Here is an 18,658-nt window from a genome sequence, read left to right as displayed (position 1 = left end):
AAGTCCAAATGTATGACGGTGTTTACGTTCTCTCAGAAGCTGAGGCAATAAAAGTAAGTAATTTTTTTTCCCTACAGGTCCTATATGTCCTTAATCACTAGAATACTGTTTCTGTCTTGCTTAATGACTCATTTGTTGAAACAGATTCCGACCTGTTTTATGCTGAAATGATTTTCCAGGAAAAACCTCGTAGGGCAGAACCTCCCTACAGAACCTGAAACACAGAGCCCTGACCCAAGCCACAAAAGAACAAGAAGCACAGGGAGCAGGAGCTCTCAGGAGCCACAGCTGAAAAAGCCTGAATCAGCAGGCAAAACAAAACAGTAAATTGAAGAGTTCTGTGGGAAATTATGACCTGAAATGAAAAACAGATCTGTGACCAGCAGAGAAAGCTGAAACAGAAATTGGAAGTGTAGAAAAAGTGCTTCATGCTTCTAGACAGTGAAATTGATGTTCCACTTGGGACAGAAGGATATCACTTGTATCCAGTTGGGACAGCAGCTATTGGATGTGACACATGGCACTTCTGGCTGAAGGAAAGTGCTGAAAGGAAAAAATACTGACTAGTAAATTACTGGAAAGTGCAAAGAAAGCCCATGGGAAAAGTGCCAAAGAATTGAAAAACAATGCAGGCTGAGGTAACAGAGACATGCCTGAAAACCTCGTGGTAGAACTGGAAGCTTCTACTATGCTGGAAAGTCAGAGAGGCTTGAAAAAATTATAAACATCAGGAAAATCACTGAACTCCAAAGGGAGCCATGAAAAGCAATGACAAAAGAGATCTCATTACCAAGGAAAAACCAAGAAAGAGCTTGGTGGTGTATTTCAAAGAAATTGTGACCAGGCTCAGCTTCACCACATTTCAAAGGAACTGGGGAACCTGAACCTTTCTTCTGCCCTTTTTTTTTTGTGTTAAGAAAGCAATCCAAAGCACAGGCTGCATCCATCATGCTGAAAAACAGTATGAGAGGACAAAAGCTTCAAAAAGTAGGGAGGAAGTAAGAGAATGTCTGTGAAGAAGTGATTTTGCTCCAGAATGGGAGTGTGGAGCCAACAATTTGAGGTCTGTGATGAAGGTCCCACACACTGGAGGGATGTCCTTGCTGTGTCCTGGGAACAGGGACACTGCAGCAGGTGAAAGGTGCTGTGAGTGTAGGATTTGGAGGGAGATAAGCTGAATTTTTAGAGACTGGCTGTTCGTGTTGCTGATTACCATGGGGTCATTGTTCTCCAGGAGAGCCCTCTTCTTTTGCCATTGAATTTTGACTGTGCAGAGTCACCACGTATCATGAAGAGATTCAGGTGGTAGTGCACATGTGAGATCTGCAAAATCCCCAGGAGAAACATCAGGAACATCAGTGAGGGCCAGCAATGGCCCAGCTGCCAGGAGGATGCTCAGGATCATTTCTCTGTTGCTGTTTGCCACTGGCATGGGCTGACTCTGGAATCAGGGTCCACATTCAGTGCAGACTCTGTACTTGCCATGGAATAAAAGGACAGGGCACTGAGTTATTGTGAGGTGGCTCTGAAAAGCTATCCCTCTTCTCCTGGAAGAAAGAACTGTCCTGGCAAGGGTAGGGTGAGCTTAGCCCCGCATCAATTAACTTAATCCATTCTTGTTGGAACACAGATGTCATGGTGATGCAAAATCCTGACAGTTTGGAGGAGCCTTCCTTTTTCCAGGAAACTATAAGGAGAAGGTGAGATAATGGTGTATATTCACAGCATGAGTAAGCATGGCAGAGAGAAATAGCAAATAATGTAAACTCAATGGCAATCCTGGGTAACTGTACAGCTTTTAGAGCTGGAGACATCTCAAAAGTGTAAAGAGAAAAGTGGGTGTTTTTCAAGATGAGTAGTTGGCACAGGATGATAGAAGTTACCTTGTGGCAAAATTGTGCTGAAAAATCCTCAAGCAGCAATCTGTCATTGCGGGTGCCAGGGAAGTGCAGAGGCACTGTGAAGTGGGTACTCCATGCTAGCATTTTTAGATCAGAACCTCCTTTTTGGTGTGTATCATCTACACATTTACATGGAATTTTACTCACCCACCTGGGTGAACACATGGTCACCTTCTCATTAAAGGATGCTTCAGTAGTTGTATTTTATTTCAAAGTGATAAAGTGAGCATTGATTCAGGCAGAATCAGTCCCCACAGCTGTTCTGCAGGGGTGTGGGTGCAGACAGGTGCCGTGTCCCTGCACCACAGTGGGTGGGTGTATAAGGAATGCATGTGGCACCCTCAGCTTTCCAAATATTCCCCACCCTGCCAGCTGGGTCTGAGGGAGGGGCTGTGCATGAGCACAAAGCACATTTCAGTGGGACTGGAGCAGAGGGGGAATCTCACGGAGCTTGCTCTGCAGCCCCCAGCCATGGTGGCCACCCCTTGCCCAGCTCTGCCTCATCCCCACAGGCTGAGGGCAGCCAGGGCAAACATCAGGCTGGGGTGATCACTTCTGGCCCTCCTCACACTATGGAAAAGCTCCAGCTCTCTGTAGTGTGAGAGCTCATGCTCTAAATACCAGCACATTTGTGGTCATCTAAGTGTGACAAAGACCAATAAGGGAGAGAGCAAAATTCTCCAGGAAAATATTTAAGAAGATTCCTTAATGGACAGCAAGGTATAGCTGACCTCAAGAGCAACATGCTAATAAAAGCAGAAGTAAATGGCAAAGAGAAAAGAAAAATATTTTTCCTTTTGTGCACTGGTGGGAGGATGGGTGGGTGAGTGTCCACAAGAGTAATGAATGATGGGCAGACCTTCAGGGTGATGTTGCTTTAAGACATTGGTGTAATCTCTGGTGTAAACTACCTGCAGAGCTATGTAAACATTTTCACTGTCTGGAAAAGTGTATATTCAAGAGATCTGTAATCCCTTAAAGCCCCAAAGGCATAATGGAATGGGAATGTGCTCTGTTTCATGTCAGGTTTGCACCAGGCGCTTCCATTTCTCGTGTCTGAAATCAGATAGAGCAGCACCACGTTGTCTTAGCAAACCAGCTACATCATGTTAGCTGGGGCTGTGGAAGGCTTGTCTCCCGAATCACTCACCAGGGATTTTTAAACAGGGTTAAATATGCATGGCTAATTTGTATCTTAATCCCTTTGGCTGGCTGGCTTTTAATTTTTTATTTATTGTTTTAATAACTTCCAGAACACAGCACAGTAGGTATTAAATCTCTTTAATATATTTAATTGATTGCTTCCCCCCCCACACAAACTGCTGTGGCTATCAAGCCAGTGATTGCAGCCAAAACCAAGGTGAGTGTCATCACTGGAGATTAGCTGAAGACTCAATCTCAGGTGTGCCACCTTTGTTCACCTAACAAAGTGCCCCTCATGCAAACCAGCAATCATCTGCTCCCAGCACCCCCTGAATGTCAATTTATTGTGGGTACTTACTGAATGTGGAGTAGGTAAATAGGCAAAGGTGGGCACTAAAGCAGAGAAGGTAATTTGGGGCTTTTTGTTGAAAGAGGAGGGTTACCCATAAGTGATAAAGCCCCAGACAGTTTGTGTTCCAGAGATTAAATAACCCTGGCCTGACTCATTTTTGTCACTGCCCATCATAAACCAGTTCCACTGAAACTACACCCTAAGTTTTTTAAGCTGGAAAGCCCAACTATTCCTCATAAAAGAAACTGCTGCTTTTCTCACTGTCGAGGAAAGTGTACTTTAAAGATATATAAAAAAAAAGCAGTTAATCTTTTCCTGGAGCCAGTGCCTGCTACATCATGTCCATTCCTGGGGCTGTCAATCATTATCCAGGCAGCACATTGTTCAGAAGGTGGAGCTGTCAGGCAGGAAGAATGAAAGGTAAGGAAAGGAAGGCTCCTGCTCCTTGCTGATGCCAAGGGTAAGTGAGATTATGTCAAAGCTTTAAACAGAGTCCCCTTTCTCTGCCCCACCCCCTGCTCCTATATAACACACACTGCATTTAGCAATACCTGCTTCCACCCGGGCACGGTGGGCTGAGTGCTGCCTGCTCCCCCCTGCTGATGGATGCTGCAGCCAGCAGCCCCCTTGGCTGGCTCTGGGCAGGTGCCACCAGGCTTTTTGGGGTCACCATGGCCCACAGGAGCCCCCTGCACAAAGCCAAGGTGCTGCTCTGCAGCCTCCTGCCTGCCTTGCTGTGCGTGGCCACGCTGGGGGCTGCCCAGGGGCTGGGGGTGTTTGTGGCCATGTGCCTGCTCTGCTCCGTGTGCCTGGGGGACGGGGAGCTGCTGCCCGTGGGGGACAGAGCCGTGCTCATCACAGGTAAGCTGCTGCCAGGGCGCAGGAATGGGCAAAAACCTGCCTTTTCTCCCAGGAATGGGCAAAAACCTGCCTTTTCTCCCAGGAATGGGCAAACCCTGCCTTTTCTCCCAGGAATGGGCAAACCCTGCCTTTTCTCCCAGGAATGGGCAAAAACCTGCCTTTTCTCCTAGGAATGGGCAAAACCTGCCTTTTCTCCCAGGAATGGGCAAAACCCTGCCTTTTCTCACAGGAATGGGCAAAAACCTGCCTTTTCTCCCAGGAATGGGCAAAAACCTGCCTTTTCTCCCAGGAATGGGCAAAACCTGCCTTTTCTCACAAGTGAGCTGGAAAACTTCTTGTCCTCGGGTTAGTGCATGCTTGTGAGGGTTCCTTTTATCCTTTTATCTTTTGCTGCTTGTTTTATTTGTTTTGGCAGAGATGTTTTTTTTTTTTTCCAGGTAAATAAGTGCTCTGAAATTAAGTAGGAAAGCATCTTAATAGATGCTATTATTTTTTAGTGTCTCATTTAATCTTTACAAGTAGCTTTTTAGACATACTTGTGAAATTAACTGGTGCAAGAAGCATAGGAATACTTATGATGGTTTAATTTTTTAGGAGAGACAGTAATTCCCAGGAGCCCTCAGAACACTACATTCATTCATTGCTTTTGTTTACTTGAATTAATTGTGCTGGTTATGGATGCAGAGTTGTCTTTTGGGGATGTGTGTGTACATACTGCACACTGTGTCTATCATGCACATATTTCAATGCTGAGGTTTGGTGCCATCTCTTTGAAACCCTCTGTGAAATCATTTAGGAGGGAGTAATTCACCAGCAGAGAAAGTTCAGAGCTAATTAATTCAGTCTCTATCACCACTCTGATCTACTCAAACCCCACTTTTATTTTGCAGGCATGGCACTTTTGTAGTTTTATGGCTTTTCTCCTGCTTCCTCTAAAACTTTAGGTGTTGTTTATTTAGATGTTGCTTATTTGTGTTAATCAAACCTTTAAGCTGGAGTGCCTGCTGACTGCTTTTTGCACTCTAATTTGCTGGGTTTTGTTTTATTTTCTGTGTTTTTTGCCCCCTCTGGAATGCTGAATTAACTTGCTTTGGTTTATATATAGCAATTTCTAGCAGAATTTCATTTTGTTTTATAGGGACACCTGGAAATAATTTAGATTTGCCTAGCAAGCTTTAATACAGGGATTAAATCTAAAAGTTGAGAGAGGACCAGATCAGCAGCAAGTGCTCCCCTTGCAGTTTGTCTGCCAGCTGGGTTTCTCCCTGTGTCAGATGAGGATGGATGTTGGTGTGGGCAATAGGGAGCAATCCTTTCCCACCCCTGCAGGCTCAGGGGATGTGCTTGCACTTGGGCATCTCCTTGCTCTTTGTAAGACTGCAAATCTTCAGGAAAAAGCACTCTCTGGGAGCTTATCTGCTCTGGAATCTGAATTAGAGCAATATAAGGGAGTTAGGAACATTCTGGGCATAGTCCAGTCAGGGAATGTCCTTTCCTTGTACCTGTGCTGCAACTGTCCTGAAGAAATGCAAGTTGGGACATCTCTGACAGCTGCTTAATTTGAGGAGACTCTTTGTCTTTATTGGCGTCCTATGCAATCTATCAAACCCTCCAGCAACTGAAACAGAAGTTTTACTCAACCTATATTTTGGTAAAATTGCTCTGATTTTGGTATTTTCCCCATACCAACTACAGAATGTTTGTCCCTGTTCATTTGCAGGTGCAAGGTGCCTTTAAGTAGATTTTGGTGTCATTTTCTCCAGTTTAGACAAGACCTCAGGCAGGCACTTGGTGTAAACTGGTGACTTTAATTATTTTTTCATTTTCCCTCTGCCTTTCAGCCCCACAGGGCTGAGGAATGTGGCTGTGTCCTGAGCCAGGTGTTTGTTGAGAGCCTTTGGCCAGAGGCTGGAGCAAGCTCTGCTGCTCTCCCTGGATCCTGCCATGCGTTGTTCTGGTCCTTTTTGGATTTTCCTTCTACCAGTGCTGCTCTGCATTATTTATTTCATAAATACTCCAGCAGCTCACTGGAGTACCAGGATAAGGGGAAAACTGTGCCCAGTGGTCAAAATGCTTTTTCACATGGATGAGTGTGGGCATGTGAGCAAACTCAAAAAATTGCTGCAGCTCTGCTGTGGATCCTCTTGCTGGGAGCATGAAAGCACTTTAGTGGTGAATGCAACAGCCACCTTCCCTCAAAATTAAATTATTACCAAGATCTGAAGGAACAGGAGTTGTGAAATTCTGTCCCTGGTTAGTCTGTGTGCTTTGGGATGAATTTCTCCAGTTAATTTGGTCTTTCCATTCTTGGGGTGTGATTTGGTGCATGTTCAGCATGAGTTAATTGTAAATTCTCAGTAAAGGGTCAGTCACAGTCAGTGTGACTGCTTTCCTTAAAATAAGGCTTTTCATAACCCACAAATTATTTTTGGCATAGAAGCAGGAGTGGGATTAGGAGAGAATTATCTTTTTTTTTTTCCCTATGGAGACTCTTTGAATTCTAGGAGTTGGAAGAGTAAAGCTTCTCTGGACTTCAATAACAGGTCTGAAACTCAAATCATATTTGTTTTGGAATAAAAAAAGCAGGGACAAACCCAGCATCAGGCAATGATCAAAACAACTTTTATTGCTTTCTTGGAATTGCTGTGCCCATCCCAAGTTTGAGTTTCCTTTTATTCTGCCCATTTTCAAGTTAAAGCTGCATCATAAAAGTGAGGTAATATGTAGCTGTGGCTGTGTACTTTATGGGAATGGTGAAAGAGGAAAGATTTGATCTAAAAGTGTGGTTTTTCAGTAAGAGAAACAGAAGGAAAGTCACCCGACCCCCAAACTTAGAAATCTGTCGTGTCTGGGATATTTGCAGGCTTCTTCACGTCTGTCTGGGGAATTCAAAGAATGCAGGTTTATTTAGTCAGGTCAGGACTGGAGAAACTTCATGTGATATTTGTAGTGTTCTGGTGCATCTTCAGCAAATTGCAGACTTGTAAAATGCCAAAAAGCTGATTTTTTTTCTTCCTAGGAATTAAATAGAGCATGAGTAATTATTTTCTACTTTTTCAAGATGCACTGATTGATCCAGACATTTAGTACATGTTTTCTTCAGGCCACCTGGAATTAATATTTTTCACCAGTCAGAAATAAAGCCCCAGTTATAAGACAGAACCCAGAAAAGAGGATCTAACATGCTTATGATGAGTCTCTTTGGCAGCCTAATTCTATTGACCACATATTTTGGATGTAGGAGCAGACCTGTGAATAACTCCTATTTTTCTTGGTGTGCCAAAATTAGAGACTAACCCTCAGAAGTTTGTAGTAGGGTTAAGTAGGGAGTATTGCAGCTCTTCCACAAACAAGAAAATAGTGAAATATCTGGCAGGAGTTGCAGTCCTTTGTCTCACATTCAGATTTTCAAGGTTTGGGAACTGAACATTGATGTAGTGAATTGTTATTGCAGGAGATGCTGGATCCCAGTGCCCAGCAGCTTCCAGGAGCTCTCTCTGCTGTAGTTACAGTGGAGGATCTGGTGCAGTAATGTGGAACAGGCTGATGCTTTACAGTGTAAAAACTGTATTAATTTATTAAACTCCTAATTTTCCTCCTAATCTTGTCCTCTGCAAAGCCCCTGTGAACTCCTTCCCTGTCACTGCCTGTGTCACTTCACTGGGAGGCTTGGTGGGGACATGGGTGATGTGTTTCTTTCCTTAAGGAGTAAGTTTCACTGCAGGTGAGAAGAATGAAAAATAGAATTTAAAAATGGAGAGAAAACACTTAAAATTAACTTATAATACTTAAGGGTGTTGGTTGATGAGGAGCTGAATGTGCCCCAGCACCATGTCAGCCCAGACATCCAACTGTGTCCTGGGCTCCTTCCAAAAACACGGGGGCAGCAGAGGAGGGGGGATTCTGATGTGGACCTGCTCAAGTGAGTCCAGAGAAGGCTAAAAAATGATCCCTACACCTGTATTCACAGGAGAGGTGTTCCAAGAGGACTTGGAACACCTCTCCTGTGAATACAGATGTAGGGAGCTGGGATGGCTCTGGGGAGACCTTGGCTCCAAGAGAGCTGGTGACAAGGGCGTGAAAGTGACAGGACAAGGAGAACAGCTTCAAACTAAAAGAAAGCAGGTCTGGATCAGATATTAGGAAGAAATTCTTCCCTGTGAGGGTGGGCAGGCCCTGGCACAGGGTGCCCAGAGCAGCTGTGGCTGCCCCTGGATCCCTGGCAGTGCCCAAGGCCAGGTTGGATGGAGCTTGGAGCCACCTGGGATAGTGGAAATGTCCCTGCCCATGGCAGGGGGTTGGAATGAGATGATTTCCAGGTCCTTTCCAACCCAAACCATTCTGTCTTTTATTCTGTAGCAATAGCAAAATACTCTGTCACAGGGAGAGACTTGTAAATCAAATTATTTGTGAAATATCCCTCACTGGTAACTGAGGTAGAACTACACAATTGTGATCCCAAAGACCATTGTTTGTTTGCTCTAATAGTGCTTCCTGCAGCTGCTAGGTAATTCCTTTATATGGACAAAATTTGGGAATAGGTTTGGAAGAGGATAGAGAGGATAAGAGAAATTCTGATGCAAATTTACATGAGTGCAATAGCTGACTTAGCACAAAAATGTCATTTGGAAGCTTTCTTATGTTCTGAAAGCATTGGAATGCTTTGCAGGTAAAGCTACAGTTGCTCAGTTTTGGCTTGGTTACAGTCTGTAATAATTAGTGCTTATCTGAGGGATCTTGTGTGGTAGATGTGTAAATGACATAATGCTACTTTTTGGAAGGTAGAAATAGAATCCAAGAATTTGAATCTGAGAGCCCCATAATTGCTTTGCCCATTGGAGATTTCAAATTAAATCATTACTGTGGTGGTTTTTTTTGCTGTTTGTTTTTTTCTCTTATATACTTTTGTTTTCAGAGTTCAGCCTGAATATTTGTATAAAACCAAAGTAGGGCTTTATTTCTTCTCTATGTATAAAGTCAGAGAATCTGTCAGTGGCAGAGAGTGAGCTGATTCCACCAGCTCTGAGTCAGGAGAACATGACCTGTCAATCTTTGAGGAACATTTAAAGGCCCAGCTCCTCAATCTGAACCTTTCTTTCTACTAATATATGTATTTCAGGGACTTTGTCATCATATTTCTGCTTATATTTGCATGTCTTTCCAATGTGTGTATTTATTTTATTTATTTATTTTTTTAAATGATGGTGTAGTGTTGAAGTGAAGGGAGACGACCCATCTTCCTTGATCAGCATCGACTCCAATTTATTGATCAAACCAGGCACCTTTTATAACAGTGTTAATTCACTTCATGCATATTGCAAAATCTGAGCTCCCGATAGGCTGTAGAGAAAACTTCAGCTCCTCCTTTTGTTTTACAATACCTGAGGTTTGTTTATTGAAACCAAGATCAGTGTTCTCACCATGATATGAAAAGTTCTCTAAACCTTTATATCTGTTCCCAGAGCAGCCAAGGACAGAATATTTGCCTGTTTTTGAGAAAACGGTCTGAGAATCTTGTTGTTTATATAAAAGGTGGCTGAGAACCTTAATTATTTACAGAATCAAGCCTGGGAACTGCTGCTTTACAGTGGCCTTTTATTTTTCCCTTAGCTGAATACCTTCATGGCCTCTTTCTTTAAGCCATGCTTGAACCAGGCTCTCCACAGTGTAGGACAGACCTACTTTCCAAGTTTTTTTGATGTTTTCAGGTAGTGACACTGGGATTGGACATGCCCTGGCTAAGCACCTGGACAGCCTGGGGTTCGTTGTGTTTGCTGGGGTTTTGGACAAGGATGGCCCTGGGGCTGCGGAGCTGCGGCGCTCCTGCTCCCAGAGGCTCTGTGTCCTGCAGCTGGACATCACCAACACCACCCAGGTCAAGGAGGCCTACCTGACAGTCTCTGAGAAGGTGCAGAATGCAGGTACAGCTTTTTCTCCTCCCTTTACAATGGTGTAACAGCCTAACGGGTGCATGTCTTTGCTGTTGGCTGCGCCACGGCTTAGGTGTGTAGAACATTTCCAGGGTGAAGTCTGGGGCAGTCAGGGCATTTCCATCCATGACTTCTGTTTTCTGAGATATGGGAAGATATGGTAGTGACCAAGGAGTGGGGAATGTGGCTCTGCAGATGATCTCTGTTTTGGCCTGGAGTCACCATCCAGCTCACTGGTGTAATCCTTATGGATCCTTTTCCTGGTGTGTTGCAGCCTTGTGCTTTCTCCTCTTCCCAGGGCTCTGGGGTGTCGTGAACAACGCAGGAATCCTGGGCTTCCCTGCTGATGGGGAGCTGCTCCCCATGAGCACCTACAGGCACTGCATGGAGGTGAACTTCTTTGGGGCTGTGGAGGTGTCCAAGACCTTCTTGCCATTGCTGAGGAAATCGCAGGGGAGGCTGGTGAACATGTCCAGCATGGCAGGTGAGTGGGCTAAAGCACCAAATAAAGTCCTGGAGCAAATGCCAACCAAGGTGTCTGTCAGTCTGGGCTGTCAGTGCGACCAGGGAATAAATGTTAAGGTAATAAATCCAGGTTTTTCTTTAGTTTGGGACACTACGCCCAGAAAGCAGCATTAAACAAGAGTTTAATGTGGCTAAAAATATGCTCTGACAAAAAAAACCCAGTAAAATTCAGATAATGTGTTCCAGATGGCATGGGAGATAACCTTGTGAGCTAACATAAAGATGGGTGGTACATCACAGGTATTTCTATAACATGTTCAGGCAGAAGTCTGTGACCACCTCAGGTTGCGATATCTGCTGATAACTTGGGAGCTGTGTGTCTATATATCTCTAAAAATATTTTGGATGTCTTAGAAATACTTAGGCCTAACTTATTAGCAAAGTGGTATTTTGCCATGAAAAAAAAATTAAAAATGTTTTGGATTTTAACATATGTTTTTCATGTATTTCCCCATAAATTTATATATATATATATATATATATATATATATATGTCTTTATAACATGACCTTCTATTCCAGGAGAACAGCTGAGATGCTAAGATGTAGGAACTAATGTAATACAGTAATGCAGTATCTGGTAGCCAACAGCTGAGGGGCAAGAATGCTCCTTTGGAAATGAGACCTGCTAGAGGCAGGAGGTCATGCTGCTGGAAAGTATTTTGGAGTAAGAGCTCTTAGGGATTTGCTGGATCATGTGCTCCCCACATTTTCCTTTGCCCTTCTGCATAGCCAGAGTCCCCTTGCATGCTGCTGCATTGCTGGGGTGACTTGTGTAGGTGTTACCTGTGTTCCCCTTATGCTGAGGATGGGGCTCTGGAGCTGTTTTATCTTTATAATCCCAGATATGCTCTGTATCTGCATGTCTGTGTTCATGGTTTATTGCTGACACTCAGAAATCAGGACTGAATTGTCAGAACCTTTCTGCGGCTGCTCTGAGGCCAGAGTTTCCTCTGTGCACCCAAGTGAAGCTCTCACTGTGGGTGTTTTGGGGCAGATATCTCAATTCCTGGTGAGAATCCCTGAACTGCCTTTAAGGAATAAATGCATTTATCCCTGTGCTGAGTAGTTTGGCCTTACAGGAGCTGAAAATGACCCTGTTTAAACTCAGCTGTCTGCAGAGATGTTGCTGCACACAGGCTGGTGTGGGTGAAGAGTTTCCCCTTAGCTCAGGGTCTGGGGGTCCTTTGGTAAAACATTAGTGGAGAAGTTAGTGAGGTCTCATTGTGCTGAATCTGTTCCTGTCTGTGTAGGGCTCATTTAACTGGGCTCAGGTTAGCCTGACCTCAGAGGGAAAAGTCAGTGATTCAATTGGCTCAAACCAATCCAGCTTGTTCAGATGCATACAGAAGAATAATTAACATCTAATTGGCCTGACTTCTTCAAGGGAATGGCTCTGTGTAAACAGCTCCTGTCATACCTTGGTCATCCCAGTACCCAGCAGCACCAGTGGCTTCCCTGAAAATCCCCTGGATCTGAGCTATTTTCCTTTGAATACTCAAGCACATTGAAATGAGTGTGTGGCATGTGAAACAGAGGCAGGATGTGCCCAAGTGCCCATGCAGGCAGGAGAAGGAGGGATGTGCCCCAAGGAAAGGATTCTCCATTCTGTTCCTTCCTCACAACTTGTGGTGGCTGTGGTGATCTTAAACCTGTGTGGTGATAACACCAACCTTGTGGGGGAAATGGGAGGGCTGAAGAAGATAAATCAAAGCATGTTTGTATTTTTCCAGCATGGAAGAAGTGACAACCTGCCAGTTTTTGGGACAGAGGAAATCTCTGCATTTGGAAGATACTGTTTTCTGGAAGCTTGCTTTTGTAAATGTACTGGGTGTTCTCTTAGCTTTCCCCTCTGAACAAATGTTTCTGGGATTGGAAAAAATGGGATATAACTATAGGCAGGGGATCTGCTTCTATGCTGGGAAGTGGGAGTCCAGTCACTCATGGGATGTGATTCCAGCTTTAGGTTTTCCCCACTCTTGCATTATTATTTCTCTGGTTTTTCTGGAAAAAGCAGGAAAGAAAGTTGGCTTTATGAAGCTAGAATTGAGATGACTTACCTGGTTCTAACTGTGGTTTATTGTAGGGGCTTGAAATTTGTGTTACAGTGACAAGAACAGGAGTCTAAAACTACTGCTTCACTATTTATATGAACTAAATCATTCTGTGTTTCTCAAATCAACAGTCATAACTTTCAGCAGTTTTTACCCTTAAATGCAGTCCAGTTTATTTTTCCTGCCCTACAAGGTGTCTTACCAGGTGTTACTGAGCATAACTGCTGTAAGCAACTGTTCATTTACAACATTCACTCTTTTTTAACCTCTAACAAGAAGTGATTCCCTCACTGCCTTGTCTTTAACCACAGGGAGAGAGGCATAACTTTGGTTGTGCTATAATCTCCCTTCTAAATCATGGAAATAAAGGCTGGGAAGAGCCACTGTTGAGGTTTATCAGTTTCTATTGCTCCTGCAGGAGGCATTCCACTACCGAGGTACGCAGCGTACGGGGCATCCAAAGCAGCTCTGTCCATGTTTTCTGGAGTAATGAGGCAAGAGCTTTCCAAATGGGGCATTAAAGTCATGGCAATTCATCCATCAGGCTTCAGAACAGGTTGGTGCTTGGCATTTCGGGTTGTTCTTTCTGCCTCTCCTCTATCCCCATAGCTCAGCAGCCTCAAACAGAGCCCTGTGTGATTCTCAGGGGTTGGATGTTTCCCCCCATTATTTATGTGGGTTATGGAAATACGCTCAATGTTTTTTTGTGGAAGATGTTCCCTCCAGCTCTGCACACAGCCTGCCTGCCCTCTCCTGGGCAGAGCTGTCTTTGCTTTGAGGCGGGGCAGCGTTCAGGCAGTTGGTGCCTTCCCTTTGCCCCAGCTTTGATGGAGCTGATGAATGGAGCAGCACTGTGTGCCCAGTTTGAGTGCTGTGGCTCCCTTGTCCTGCTTGGGAGCTTCAGGTCCCCCATCTCTCCTCCCCTCCTCAATATCAGAGCTCTCTTTATTGGGCTGCTCTGGCATGGCAGTCTCTGCAGCTATACCTGTCACCCTGCTTGCTTGCTGTCAGTATCCTCTGGTCTTTCCTATCCACTCCTTCCCCCTGTGCTCCTGCTGCTTTCTGTTCCAAATTCTCCTCCTCCTTCAACTGAGCCTGTCCAGGTTCCAGACTCATCTCCTGCTGCACATGCCTGCCCAGAGAATTTTTTATGTCAGTGTAAATCAAGTTGGTCTTTTCCATAAAATGCTACTTCCCTGAATGCTTCCCCTCCTGGGAAGGGGCTCTGGGCTCTGACAGCTTTGTGTGGTCAGTGGAACCTGCCTGAGGCTTCACCTTCAGGGCCCTGCTTAGCTGTCCTCAGGTTTATGGGTAAAATTGAGTCCTGGGATTTGAGATTTAAATATTTTTAAAAGGATTTTTCTTTCTTGTAATGCTTAATTTTTGGTAGTTAGGCAATAATTCCATTGGAGAAGCCCCTGCTTTCATTCCTACATTATGCAGATGGGGTGGACAAATAGATTAAATTTCAGTTCTAAATCTGTCCTAATAGAATGCTAATCCTTCAGGAAACTGGTTATTGAAATACTAATGTCTCCTGTGAAAGGGCAGCTTAGCACTTGGCCAACCCAAGGGAATCCTGCTCATCTTAATTTGCCTGTCCTCAGTTGTTTATAATCAACACTGATTGGAAACCTCCACAAAATGAATCAGGACAGAATGGCAGAGTGGGGAGGAGGGGGAAAGAAAAAAATGCTGATTTGGCTGTGAGAGAGCATTTTTAGGTAGAGCAGGGAGCCAAATGGGGCATGAACTTTGTGCTTTTTGTGTAGCACAAAGCACTCGTGCTTTTCCTCCTCTTCCAGCTGAAAGCACTGGCTGCTGACCAGCTGTGGTGTTTGTTCTTCACTGCCCCATCTTGACATCTTCATTGTCATGCTTTTTATAAGCTACAAGAACGTAAAATTTGGTGGGTGGATGGTTGATGATTTATGATTATGGTTTGTATTTTTGTTTGGTTTTTTTGGGGGAGGGAAAGTTCTGGGGTTAATTCTGTGGTTTTTTGGGGGTGGTTATGGAGTGATGATGACAGTTGGTTATTGTTTTTGATATTAGGAAATATAGAGGAAGGTTAATTGAAAGTTTAGATCAACTCTGCCCATGAATTACAGATCCATTTCTTTAAATCCAGCCCCAAACCCACTTGCTGTGCTGTGCTGTTGCTCCTGCAGGTATCGAAGGCACAGCAGAGCAGTGGGACAGGCAGGAGAAGGAGCTGATGGAGAATCTCCCTGCAGACACCAGGCAGGCCTATGGCGAGGAATATCTCCTGGGGCTGAGGAATTACCTGCTCCACCTGCCCTCTCACTGTGCTCCCGACCTGTCCCCAGTGCTGGGCTCTGTCCTGCATGCTCTGCTGGCCAGGAGACCCCAGGGCCTCTACACCCCTGGCAAGGGAGCCTACGCCCCCCTCTGCATCTTCTGCTGCTTCCCCCTCTGGTTCTACGACTTCTTCATCAGCAAGGTGCTGAGTGCTGGCTCTGTCCCAAGGCAGCTGAGGACATCAGGAGATGAAGGCAAGAACCTCTGAGGTGTCCATGGTGTTTATCTCACTGGATGAGGGAGCTGGGAAGAGCTCTGGACAGACACTGCTGCTTATTGTGTTTTGTTAATTGCATTAACATTAAACCTTTGTGTTAAGAGTCATGTTTGGGAAAAGCAGTGCATAAGCATAAATAGAAAGCTATTCCCAGATGGGGCATTTTTTGAGGAATTTCATTGTTTTCTTGTCATTGTATCCTGCCTTCTGTGTCTCTGTATTACCTCATGATATTATATAGTTCCTGTCTGCATCTAAGGGCATCACCAACATGCAGAGATGCAGAACATGTTTTGTTAAAGCAAAACAAAAACCTCTGGAGAGTCACCAGCCTTAAATCTTGTAAAAAGTTAAATATATTCCTGTTATTGAAGAGACTTAGAACTGTGTAATGCAAGTCTTTTTCTCTACAGCTTCAGCCTAATGTGTTTGGGGTCTGGTGTTTTCATTCTGTTGCTGTTGAACCTGAGAAATGATTGTCCTTTCCCCCAAGTTTTGTAATGTATATATTCAGTTTCAATGCATAATGTATAGTTTTAAAGTTTGTAATGTGTTCTCTTTGCTAGAATAAGCAACATAAATTGGTTGGGGGGGAATGAATGCAGACAGATCAAGATCTTTATGAAGAGAGAAACAATTTCCTTCCTACAGTACTAAAAATAGTCATGGTGGGTGTATCAGCTGCTATTTTGATCTGTCTGGTCATTCTGTGCATTGCCTGTATATGCCTGTGCTTATCTAATTGTGAGTAAACTCTGATGTCACTTCTGTTTTTTCTACAATTCCTTACTCAAGTCTGGGTTTACAAAAATTCATGTTTTTGCCCACTTCTTGTGTCTCCCTCTGCTTTGGGGGGAGTTTGTGCTCACTTGTATAAGATCAGTCAATCTTCATGTGGCTTTGCTGGAGTCTTGTGCCCAACTTCTGATAGACTGGGGTCCTTCCCCTTCCCTAATTTCATCCCAGGAGCACCAGGTGCCCTCCCTCCACTCGCCCATGGCAAGTGGTTGGGCAACTCACCTGTGTTTTTCCTGCCTTATTCCCTTTTTGCATTGTCTGTCACATCCTTGGGCTTTGAAAGGCTGTGTTATTTGAAAGAAATCCTCATTCCCCCTGACTCCCATGGTTTGGCCATGTGTCCTGCCTTTGACAAGATGCATTTCCTTTCCAGTGATGAAGAACTGAAAGTGATCACACTCTGAGCTTTAAATGTAGCCACACTTTTTTCCTTTCCTTCATGAGCAATTTCTGTCATAACTCTATTTTTTGTGATGTGCTCTTGCATCCAACTGGACAAAATCCCTGTTTAATTTGCAATTATGGCATTTATTCCATCACTGTCCTGGGTCTGTCACATCAGTGCCAGCCTCCTGTAGGTGCACAGAGGATGCTCAGAGGGCTGGGGCCATCATTTGAATCTGTGAGGGATTTCCCAGTGGGGGAACCCTCCTGTCCTGTCCTCTCTGTCTCAATAGCTGCTTTTGCTACTGAGGTTTATCACCTGGTTTGTATCAGTGCCCTGCTTGCAGAGTTTTGCTTTCCTTGGAGGAAGTATACTCATTGTTTTGAACTCAGGAAATCTGAGATTATTTCTCTCTCTCTCTCTCTCCCTCCCAATTTCACCCTTTATCTATTTCCCTCATTTTTTTACATGTCAACAAAACTGTGTAATAAAACAATATCATATTTAGTAACCAGATGGTTGTGCCTCTCTGTCTCATCTCACCTTTTGTGTTTTTGGGGCTCAGTGCTCCATCCCCTGCCTTGTTCCCTCATCAGGAGAGCACTGAGGGGAAGGGTGGGAGCTTTTCCAGGGAAGGGGACAAATGGCAGCTGATGGCTGTTTGTTTGGGGCAGGCTGTGATCCCAGCTGGCCCAAAGGCAGCTCTGAGCAGAGGGAGAGGGGAATGGGGAGCTGGGGCTGTGCTGGTGCCAGCCTGGGAGGTTTGGCTGCCCCAGGCTGAGGGAGCTGCTGCCAGGGCGCCCATCTCCGTCTCCATCTCCATCGTGGATGCAGCTGGCTGTTTTTCCCTTCACACCCAATTTGGGTGTAAATTCTGAGGGCTGGAATTTTGCCCTTGGGCACACTATACAACTGAAATTTGTCTTAGCAGTCACTCAGCTCCTTTGCCTAGCAATCTCCATAACAATCTTTAATTGTTGCTTTGTTATTTGGCTCTGGTTATAAAATGTAATTTTTTTTTCTCCCATTGGCTTTCCTAATAGGAATATTATCTTGCACGTTGCAGACATATTAAATTAGCCATTTGCTTGGAAGTTTTGACTTCATTTTAATTTTTTAAACTTTTATTTCCCAGGAAATTTCTGTTCTAAATAGTCATTTTATGTTTCTTCACCTAACTACAAAGATATTTTAGCAGGTCTCTAATAATTGCAATATCAAAGATTGCTATTGTTTTGTTCCTACAGGGATCTTGCTTTGTGTTTTAAAGATAATTCTGTTGTAACACATTATTGAATTATGTGTCATTTAATGGGCTGTAGTATTAGAAGTAAATTTCTTTTGCTAATGGCTTGCATTGCAAATAATCCCAACTGTGAGAGTGGCAGAACTGCAGAATAAATTGTGGGTGTTTGTGGCCAGCAAGCCCATGTGGATGTTGGTGCTGACACTGGTTCATGGTGTCAGGGACAAATGTCTGAGTGTGATGGTGCTTTGCTTGCCATAAAGGCTGATCTGATACAAAATAATTGGGCAGTAGGAAGAGAGGATGTTGAGTTTTAGCAGTGGAAACTGTTGTATTAAAAACCCCAAATGAATTCTTGTGATTTGGGTCTATTCAAAGATAAGATTTTTTTAAAGAAAAAGAGGCCTATTTTGGGCTTCTTTCAAAGATACGATTTTTTAAAAAATACACATGGTGTGAGGAAAAGCATCTGAGAAACTGAAGAAATTGGCAGTGGCCCTAAGAAAGGATGATGAATAATAGACTAAAACATCACATAATGCCCCACAGAAATCAAGTGTGACTATATTACAAACACATGTGTACAGAGTAAAAAGGGGTTGTAAAGTATGGAAATCATGATTAAAGAGCAGGTTTTATACACACCCCTCTGATTCAGCCTCTGGAATGAAGTTTGTGAGCAAGAAGTAAATGCTCTTGGATGCTTTTGACAAAGGAATTCCCTGGCTGGAGTCCTGGGGTCCTGCATTCGTCCCTTCCCTCATGAGAGGAGCTGATTTGAGGATATGCAACTCTGGGGACACACAAGGTGAGTTACAAAGCAAATTGTTTTTATAAATTATTTTATTCTGGCTCAATTTCCCCTCTTTGTGGGGCCCCTGCAGACAGCCCTGCCTGATGCATCACTGCAGGCTGGGGAAGATGG

At 44.1% G+C, this 18,658-nt stretch overlaps 1 protein-coding gene across 2 annotated transcripts; it reads left to right on the top strand.

The window, feature by feature from the left end:
• Positions 1-3,379: 3,379 nt before the first annotated feature.
• On the top strand, positions 3,380-16,997 carry HSD17B2 (hydroxysteroid 17-beta dehydrogenase 2). 2 transcript variants are annotated; one of them, XM_064723148.1, is made up of 5 exons: positions 3,380-3,816; positions 9,966-10,178; positions 10,486-10,671; positions 13,184-13,321; positions 14,937-16,997. In XM_064723148.1, the coding sequence occupies exons 1-5, from the start codon at positions 3,735-3,737 to the stop codon at positions 15,293-15,295; spliced, it is 978 nt and encodes a 325-aa protein (XP_064579218.1). In that variant the 5' UTR covers positions 3,380-3,734; the 3' UTR covers positions 15,296-16,997. The 2 variants fall into 2 exon arrangements, with proteins under 2 accessions (XP_064579218.1, XP_064579217.1); XM_064723147.1 differs by lacking the exon at positions 3,380-3,816 and adding an exon at positions 3,977-4,257.
• The last annotated feature ends 1,661 nt before the right edge of the window (positions 16,998-18,658 follow it).

The sequence above is a fragment of the Zonotrichia leucophrys genome, chromosome 11 (genome assembly GCF_028769735.1).
Source record: "Zonotrichia leucophrys gambelii isolate GWCS_2022_RI chromosome 11, RI_Zleu_2.0, whole genome shotgun sequence".
NCBI classification, from domain to species: Eukaryota; Metazoa; Chordata; class Aves; order Passeriformes; family Passerellidae; genus Zonotrichia; species Zonotrichia leucophrys.
This window is presented reverse-complemented; position numbering and strand designations above follow the sequence as displayed.

What these genes read in the sequence shown, in the direction of transcription:
- HSD17B2 (XM_064723147.1), top strand. Translation starts at nt 3,999, where the DNA reads ATGGATGCTGCAGCCAGCAGCCCCCTTGGCTGGCTCTGGGCAGGTGCC. An exon ending in GAACATGTCCAGCATGGCAG is followed by an intron (nt 10,672 to 13,183) that starts GTGAGTGGGCTA and finishes TTGCTCCTGCAG; the next exon opens with GAGGCATTCCACTACCGAGG. An exon ending in TCCATCAGGCTTCAGAACAG is followed by an intron (nt 13,322 to 14,936) that starts GTTGGTGCTTGG and finishes TTGCTCCTGCAG; the next exon opens with GTATCGAAGGCACAGCAGAG.